Source organism: Hydra vulgaris, chromosome 13, assembly GCF_038396675.1.
Source record: "Hydra vulgaris chromosome 13, alternate assembly HydraT2T_AEP".
NCBI classification, from domain to species: Eukaryota; Metazoa; Cnidaria; class Hydrozoa; order Anthoathecata; family Hydridae; genus Hydra; species Hydra vulgaris.
In genome coordinates this window covers 60,024,582-60,035,000 of record NC_088932.1, presented here as the reverse complement: position 1 = coordinate 60,035,000, position 10,419 = coordinate 60,024,582, and the positions used below count along the sequence as shown (strand labels likewise).

The window sequence follows — 10,419 nt, the reverse complement described above, 5'->3', positions numbered from 1 at the left end:
ACACATTTTTTTGGATACATTTTTACATGGATACATTTTTCTTTAATGCTTTAGATATTACACTTTCAGACATTCAACTCCGAACTTAAGTAAGTTTATCTGCTATAAATTACATTTTTAAATAAACTGGAACAGCAAAATAATGTTGCTTCTGTTACGGACTCTGCTACTCAGCACTGGTCAAATATATAAATTTAAAATTTAACTTACTATCTAGTTAAAAAAAGGTTAATTAAAAATTAATATTAATACTACAAATTAATATAAATAAGACTATTAAATAAGCAGAAAACCAGATAAAACAGAGCAAGTAAGTGAATTTGAAAACTATAAGAAACAAATATCCGGAAAAAAAAAATCTAAAACAATCTATTGAAGTTTAACATTAATTTATATGGTAAAAAAACATTGTTCTCTTTGCGTAAACAAAACGCATACTCATAATATATACGATTGGAGACCACTATATTTGCAAATAAAACAGCAATAATTAAAGCTATGAAATACTAGAAACCATTATTATTTTTTATCCAAAATTAAGAAAATATGATTTACAATTTTGATAAAAACTCTGAAGAAAAAAAAAAATTAATTAGATAATATTGTAGAATCTTATGGAAGATAAAACGTACCAAAGGTGTATCAAATGTTAACAAAAAACATACCTAAAAAAATTCTTTTATCTTAAAATTTTGTTATTTTTTATGCTAAAAAATATTTTAACTAAAAAGTCATTTCATATGCTGTTTTTTTTCCACGATTTTGAATTTAGGCGGAGTTAGTTGAACAATTAGTTTGCAAGAGATTTGTGCGACAGGTTAATGAAGATTTCAAGTTTAAAGTTCAAAAAAAAATTCTTCAGGTAAACGTGGTTTTGGTATCGATAAATTTGATGTTCGACTCCAATCACATGACTCCGTGTTTTTGATCTAATGTTAAATACTTGGCTATTTTGTATAGATCTTATGAAATACACGGTGAAAAAAGCCAGAAAATACATTAGTTTAGGTCTTCTAACAAAAAGTTTTTGTAAAAGAACTTCTTGACATACTTTTCAAATTTCCTAATCTCATTTGAACCCCCCTCCCTCCACCAAGACGATTGCTTTTTTATAAACTACGCGCTGTGATAAAGCCTTTTTTCTTCTGAATAATGTTTTTATATATTTACCACAATGAGTTTTTGGTGTTTTTGAATTAAAAAAAATTGAGTATTATATAAAACTATCACTTCATTATATCATTTATTATATAATATGATTTACTTACATTATTATAATATTAAGAAGTTTAAGTTTCATTGTTTTAATACCAATATCAAACAATTATTTATTATAAATAAACCATGTTTAGTTGGTTTCCAGGTTGTTTTATTTGATAAATGATATAGAAAAGCTATTTTTTTCTAAAGTTCATAAACTTCTTTTGTCATATAACTTTGTATAATTTTTTTTATAACATATATACATACATAAGTGCATATATATATATATATATATATATATATATATATATATATATATATATATATATATATATATATATATATATATATATATACATATATATATATATATATATATATATATATATATATATATATATATATATATATATATATATATATATATATATATATATATATATATATATATATATATGTATATATATATGTATGAATATATATATATGTATAAATATCTACATAAATATATGTATATATATATATATATATATATATATATATATATATATATATATATATATATATATATACATATATGTATACGTATATGCACATATACGTATATATATATACATATACATATATATATATAAACATATATATACATATACAAATATATATATAAACATATATATATTTAAATAATTAAAACAAAACAAAACAAAAACAAAAAAAAACATCTTACTTTATCTTGAATTTTTAATCACTTAAAACGCGCATTTACTTTTACAATAAAGTTTATAAAATAACCAAACATTATAAACTCATTATGAACATATTATTTTAACGAGTAAATTCATAAAACTATGTCAATATCAAACTTATAATTTATGCGTCACATTAATTTAAAGTTTATTTTTGTTTAAAAATTGTTTTTATTTCTATTATTACTGTATGTTTATTCAATTGTATTATGTTTATTTAATGTATTAAAAATATTGTTTTGTAATCAAAATTAATTCATATTTAAACTTTTCCCAATTGCCCCAACTTTTTTATTATAAACTTTTCCCCATTGCCCCGCACCGCCGTTTTAAATCCAATGATCAAATAAAAATCATAAAAAAGAAAGAAAAGAAAAAATTGTTTATTATAACAAACGTTTTACTTATTGTACACCCCCCTCCCTTCCCCTAAAATCGTCTCTGATTACTTTCGTACTTTCGTATAAATATAAATAAAAGCAATACTGATATACATTTAATAAAAATATCTTCTTTGCAACTTAAAATGAAAACTATTGAAAATAACTTTCTGTTTTAATTTAGAATAATTACATGAATATTGTTTATATTTTTAAAACTTAAATCCTATTATTCGGATATGTTAAATTTTTGAATCTCCATGATTTTTTTAATTTAACTAATATATATATATATATATATATATATATATATATATATATATATATATATATATATATATATATATATATATATATATATATATATATATATATATATGTATATATATATATATATATATATATATATATATATATATATATATATATATATATATATATATATATATATATACTGAAGTTTTTTATAAAAGTAATTTATATAAAGTTCTAATTGTAACAAAATGATTTAATTGTTCAACGATCGGCACGATTTCAATCTCGATCTCACTTGATTAAACGATCAGCATGTGAAAGGTGATTATATCTACTTGCGAGAAATTTCTTAAAAAAATAGCCGCCAGAGTAAATATTTTTTTTATTAAAATAACTCAGATGATTCTAAGTTGTTTTTTATCATTTTTTGTTTATTATATTTGCATTCTACTTTATTTAAAAAATTTATATATAATAATATTTTATGATAATAAATGATATTTTATAATAATTTTATATATTATTATATTAATGATATATTGTAAGCATCCGTAGTTTTCTTTGTGTACGTGTCAGTGAATGGGCTTTATAAAAAAGTCACAATTTATAGCTGCCGAAAAATCTTACCAAAGATGACTCTACATAAAGTATAAAAGGACTGGCACCAAGTTTCAATGGTTACAATAAAAAAAAAAAAAAAAAAAAAAAATTAAAAAAGTTAAATTGTGAAAGAACTTTTAGTTGTTAGTTTTTTATTGTAATTTAGTCGGAAAGTATCGCTGAACCTTTAATACAACTTAAGCTTTGAGAGGAAAGTATCGCTGAAACTTTTAATACAACTTAAGCTTTGAGAGGGCGTAGCTCTAGCCAAACGTAGAAAGCCAATTAAGTTAGTCTTTAACTTTCCTTTTTATTTGCATTTGTTTTCGATTGTAAACTATTTTTGTTAGATCAAATACACTTTTAAATTGTTTTCTTATTTTGGTCTTATTTAATTAAAACAAATCAAATAATTTTATTTTAATACAAATTATTCAAATTATGCAAGTTGCTGTTATTATAAGTATGTATATTTATTTTGCTGGTTATAATTTTACAAATATTTCATAAAACAAAATAAAGACCTTATAAACTTTATTTTAAAAAATTTTGTTTTTGTTTACAAAAAAAAAAAAAATTTTTTCTTTACAAAGATAATAAATGTTACAAAGAACAATGAATGTAACAAAGACTTTTTGAACAATAAATGTTTATATATTATATTTTACCCTCTCTGCATCTCTGCATAAATCGTATGTATAAAGATACATAAACGTATACAAAACTAACTAAAAGTGTACGGACTCTCAAAAAGTTTTTGGTGACAAATATAAAACTATAGGCTCAACCTTTTTTCACTTTTAAAACAATTTAATAAAATATATTAGTATGCGTAATAACGTAATAGGTAAAAATATAGTTATACATCCAGAATCTCAATGTATCTGAATGTTTTTTATAGAGGGAAAAAAAAATCTTACTTCTCAGTAACGATTTAAAGTTGCAGAAACGTTGGAAAGAGCGTTCAGAAACATTGGAAAAAGCGTTCTAAAACTTAGAATATAGATATTTCTATGTTTTAACCGCTTAAGTCTTAGGATTTGTTTTTGTATTTTATTAAATGTTTTTAGTTTTCTTTCTTAAGCTATTACGTTTTTTTAAAAATTAAAATTTCGATGTTATCAGAAAAAACGGAGAGGAGTACATTACGATAAATTTAAATATTGTCATAGATATCGTGCCTTTATAAGTTAGTTGCAAAATGAAATTTGTAAAAAATTAATAAATAGTTTTTAACTTTTAAGTAAATAACATTTTGCAACTAAATAGAGAATAATATTAAAATAAATAAATAAATTTATTAAACTTTTTAAAAGTTTTAAAATCAAAACTCTAACACTGGTCTCTGAGCCCTAATCTGTTTTATTTTGACTAATTATTTTAAACTAACCTATTTTATTTTGAAAAAAAAAAAGTAATAACTTAGGTTACTTTTTATCAAAGTATTTATTAAGTTTTATTATTAAAAGATTTTTGCTGACAATACTATTAATATCACTTAAAAGAATTTATTCCATTGTAAATAATAGTTGCTATGGAATTAATAATAGTTATAATAGTTTGTATTTTTTATCACAGCTATGTATAAAAAATTTTATTAGAAAATGTGACTAATTCGATTGAATTTGCGTTGGATTTAATAAAACACATTTATGTATATATTTTTATGTAACAAACTTGAAGCACTGGAATTCAAACCTTTGACTTAAACATATCATCTCTGTTAATTGAACTCCGCTGATCTTTTTATTTTTGTTTTATTTGTTTCTAGGATCAATTTTTGTAACATGTTTCAATTTATTTTTCAAACATTCAAAAAAAAATTATCATTTGAGTAAATATGGTTTTAGTAGATTTATTATTATTAACATGTTTGTTTTTTGATTTGAATTAAAACTCAGTTTAATTGAATTGGGCAAAAAAAATTAACAAAAGCCACGTGACTAAATGAAAATTTTTTTATAAAAGTCGCGTGACTATAACTCGCTAACTTAACTTTAGGAATTTAGTAAACTCGCATTTAATTAAACTCTCATTAACTAATTCTGTTATAAATTAAAAATTGCTGAAATTAGTTTTTCATTTTGCTCATTTATTTCTCAAATTTTTTATATTTCGTTGACATCTTTTGTTACTTTTATTTAACACCCATCGTTAATTTTATTTAACACCCATCTCACGTATGTTATTTAAAAGGTGATTTTAAAGACGTTTATTTTCTTTTTTTTTTGCTGTGTTTTAAAAAAAAAAAAAAAGTTTCAGTTTGCTTGTTTATTGTTTTTTATTTTCTTATTTATAATTAAGATAATATTTAATATTATTATAATATTTCTAATTAATATAAGAGTAATAATAGTATAATAATAGCCCTAACTCCCGGTAGCGGAATTTTACTTAAAAAAATATATTTTATGTCAAACATAAACCTGTTGACAATTTGTAATAATATTTTTAAGTTGATAAACTGCCCAAACTAAAGTTCTTAGTAGTTGTATCTGAACACCGAACCCATTAGGTAGATAATATTTTAGATACCTGCACACCGAACCCATTAGGTAGATAATATTTTAGTAGCGAATATTTTAAAAATGAGAGGGAAAAGATTTTCTAAAAAACAGCATCAATGTAGCTTTGGTCGTGGTCAACCTGTTCTGAAAAAGTAAGAAAATACGTAAGTGTAACAATTAATTGCAATTTAGTTTGTTTTCGGAAAAGTTCAATAACCTTTAAATTATTGCATATTTACTGTACTTAAAATAATAATAATTCTTAAAAGTTATTTTTCTTAAAGTTTGGTAAATGCACTCGCTTTGCTTTTATATGTAATAAGAAATAAATAAAAGATATTTGCTTTATTTTACATTTAACGTAATAGTTAGATTTTAAATTGTCATTTTTGGAATATGTCACTGAATGTATTTTTATGTATTTTATGGAATATGTAACTATATGTTATAATATATTACTGGAATATATCTATTTTTTCTTTGTAAAGATAACCTATTTGGATCTGAACACAATCAATCTTAAGTAACTGTGCACAATAAATAACCATTTACAAGGGAGGGGGAGTCCAAAAGTCCTTGGAATGAAAGGATTTAAATAAAATGAAACAAATCTAATTTTTCTTTTCAATATAATCTCCCTTAAGCTGAATACACTTTTAGTAGATCTATGAATTAGTTTTCTAATTCTATGCTATCGTAAAAGTATTTTTTTATCTTTTGCTTCAAAATGTGCCAAAATTTTCTCCTTTACCTCATTGTCAAATTTCCTTCCATTTAAGTCTTTTTTTCAAATTGGGGAACAAATAAAAATCTTTTGACGCCAGATCTGGACTGTGAGGTGGGTTTACCAGTGATTTAAAGCTATGTGTGTGCAGAGCAGCAACTGCAACTCTGCTCTTGTGAATCGACGCGTTGTCTTGCAATAGCAAAACACCCTTGGTCAATTTTCCTCGACGTTTTTCCTTGATGACCTCCTTTTATTTTTCTAGTATTGTTGCGTTGTATTCTCCGGTTATGCTTATTCTCTTTTCTTTGAAGTCAATAAGTAATACCCTGGCACAATCCCAAAAAACAGTAGCCATTAACTTTCCATCCGAAACTCTGAATTTATTTGGTGATGGTGTCCCCTTTTTATGCCACTGCATGGACTTTTATTTGGACTCAGGTTCATAGTGATGAACCCATGTTTCATCTCTGGTAGTAATTCACTCCAAAATCTGTGCAGGTTTGTCTCCACACAACTCCAAAAATTGATTTGCTGCATTGACGCGCTGAGGTTTTTGAAGAGGCGTGAGCATTCTCGATACCTATCTTGCACTGACTTTTGTCATACCAAGATGGTTATGTAGGATTCATAAAATGGTGGTAAATGATACTCCAACTAATGGAGATAACTGTTTTTTCTTCAAAATGATGTCCTCGATTACAATTTTTTCTAATTTTTCAACGGTGTCTGATGTGGTGGCCTCCCTGATCGGGGGTCATCTTCAATCGACTCCCGACAACGTTTGAAAAGACCATGCCACTTGTTAATTATTAATTTACTAGGACACTGTTCCCCATAAACGTTTTTCATTTTATTCAAAATGGCTTGAGTGTTCTTTCGTTGCTTGGTAAGGAATTTTATTACAACGCGGTGCTCAATTTTCTCCATAGTTTCAGTTTTCTTCCGGATTGACTTGTGTAGCAAGCAAGTGCTCGCACACAAATGATGCGTCAGAGCTAAAACAAAAATTTCTATGATTATGATGAGTATGACACATAGAGAAAAGCGTTTGATACCGTAGATAATTAAATCTTTTATTAAAAGAACAAAAAAATAAAAAATCTTTCTATATAAACTTAAAAATTATCGTGCAGTAAACTCTAATTTAGCTTGATTTAAGAGTTATTTTAAAAAAATACAATTTTCATTTCATATGATAGCGAAAAAAAAAGATTTAATGACAATTACCTGCGGCGTCCCCCAAGAATCAGTTATGGGACCGCTTTTATTTCTCATAACACCTGTTCCATAAAATTTAAGACTAACTTGAATTAGCGATATTTAATTAGTAAACTTGATAAAATAATTAGTATTTGGTATCAAATGAAAGCTCTACCTTTCCTCTTTTAATTAGCATTTAAATTCTCAGATTATTTTTTGTTTAGATAACAATTTAAAATGCCAAATCAACAAGCCCTAAAAAGTCGTGTGCATAATTTTTATAAAAAAAAATATGGAGATGGAAAACACGTTGTTTGGAACCATTTCAAGATGGAGGACTCCTCAAAAGCTACATTTTATGGATATATGAACAGTTACGATCAAAATAAATCTTGGGTTGCAAAGCTGGTAGTGGAAGAAGGCCTACTCTTAATACACAAAACAACCGCATCAAATTTAGGAAAATGTTTAACAATCGAAGAGGTGTGTTACTTTCAAAGGCTTCTAGAAGACTTGGTTGTAACAAAAGCACCATCGGACGAATCTTAAAATGCTTTAAAAAGCCTATTCTTTGTTATAAAAGAAAAAACAAAGTCTTCGGGGTCACCGAAAATGTGGTCGACTTTATTCAAAATATCGCAACCATGAATTTATTATTGACGATGAGTCATACTTTACTTTGTCGAATAGCACACTGGCTGGTGTATAATACATACTATTCAAATGATCAAAAATTGACACCAGACATTCTTAAGTATTATGATGTTGCAAAATTTGAAACAAAATTACTTGTATCGATGGCAATCTCCTTTCGTGGGATCACATCTATTTACTTTATTCCTTCTGGCCAAGCGGTAAACCAAGAGATCTATTTAAAAAAGTGTTTACAAAAGCGCTTGCAACCTTTTATTAATAAATATTATCGAGACACCAAGTATATCTTTTGGCCCGATTTAGCAATATCTCACTATGCTAATTTGGTAACAAAATGGTTAAAAACCCAGAAGATACCATTTGTGCAAAAAAAAAGACAATTCAGAAAAAAAAACTTACCAGAAGCTCGTGCTATAGAGGATTTTAGGGCAATGTTTAAGCGGGATGTGTACAAGAATGGATGGTCTACAAATAATATATCAAACCTTGAGCGTCGGATTCGTTATTGTGCCAGTAGACTTGATCTAAATGCTGTACAAAAGCTGCTACAAGGTACCAATACCAGACTTGATCTAATTCGAAGATATGGAGTCTTGTGATAAATTTGTTTTTCTTTTCCTATTCTGCATTTTATTTCTTAGAACATACCAAAAAAAAATTTGTTATCGTGTTTATTTAAGTTTTTATTCAAGTTTAAAGCCAGTCTCAAATTTTATGAAACAGGTTTTATATATAAATGACTTAAGTAAATTCTCAAATATCTTGAACTTAATTTTATTTGCCGCACTCTTGATTATATTGTTCTTGATCTTGATCTGAATCGTAATAAATCTGAAGTATAAACAATTGTAACAACAATATTTTTTATAAAATGTGTGTTTAAAAGTATGTAAACAAGTTAGTGCCTATAATTTTGTGCTTTGTATAATAGAGTTTCTTAAAAATTTGTTTCTTATTTTTTTTAAAATTTGTTCTTCTGTTTATTTCTTTCTTACAAATACACTTCTTATATGTTACATTAAATTTTTATACTTTAGTTTTGTGTTTTGTATACTAGAGTTTCTAAAAAATTTTTTTTTATATAATGTATTCATTATAGTATATAATTATTGTTCATAACACTAGTTCCAAACTTCCCTTCTTTTGTTGTTCATGTTTTATCTCCTTTTTATTTATTTCAAATTTGAAATCTTAATAAATACAAGTTAAAAATAATATACAGGGCCGTCCTTAGGGAGGAGGGGGGTTTGTAGGGGGTGTCTAACCCCCGATTATTAAAAATATAGTCGACAAAAAGTCATATTTCAACCCCCATATATGATTGCTACTGATGTACTTGCATGTTTTCAATTATCTAAGTATTACAACATCTGTGCAACTACATCTGGAGATTTTACAAATAAAGTTACATCTTTTTAATTATGTTAAGAATAACTAAATCCGCACAACTACATCTATGAATTCTACTGATGTAGCTACATCTTTTCAATTATATTACATATAACGACAAGATTTTGTGAAATTATTAAATTATGATGCATTATTTTCACTAGATGTATGGGTTTTTCAGATGCAGTTACATCTGGAAAAAACAATAAATTTAAATGCACTATCTTAACCAGATGTAGTTAGATATAAGATTTTTTTCAGATGTAATTACATCTGGAGGAAATTCTTCCAGATGTTATTGGACTTGGAGAAAAATTACCAAATATAGTTACATTTTCCTAAAGATGTTGTTAGAGGTCATTGAATTTCCAGATAATATCGGACAGATGTTGAGGAAAGTTTAAGGAATGAATTGAGGGAGATCCACCATACTCTGCTTCTTTTCCATAAGAATATTTTTTAACTTTATCTGTTTTTCTTTGCCTCAGGTTGGGATGGTGTCTGGGTTGTCAAACAAAACTATTTCTCGAATACTCTGTTTTTACTATAGGGGTTATATATATATATATATATATACATATATATATATATATATATATATATATATATATATATATATATATATATATATATATATATATATATATATATATATATATATATATATATATATTTATATATATATATATATATATATATATATATATATATATATATATATATATATATATATTTTTTTTTCTCTTGTCTTCATTTTT

General features: G+C 25.1%; 1 protein-coding gene across 2 annotated transcripts in view; it reads right to left on the bottom strand.

Annotated features, from left to right (window-relative positions):
* Nucleotides 1–5,026, bottom strand: part of LOC101240632 (uncharacterized) — a 23,203-nt gene extending 18,177 nt beyond the window's left edge. Inside the window, exon 1 of one of the 2 annotated variants that reach the window (XM_065815142.1) lies at nucleotides 4,883–5,026. In XM_065815142.1, coding sequence (XP_065671214.1) covers nucleotides 4,883–4,897 — 15 coding nt within the window. In that variant the 5' untranslated portion in view covers nucleotides 4,898–5,026. Of the gene's footprint in view, nucleotides 1–1,930; nucleotides 2,150–4,882 lie in introns of those variants that run through there. The other variant, XM_065815143.1, reaches the window with a different exon arrangement.
* Nucleotides 5,027–10,419: the final 5,393 nt, after the last annotated feature.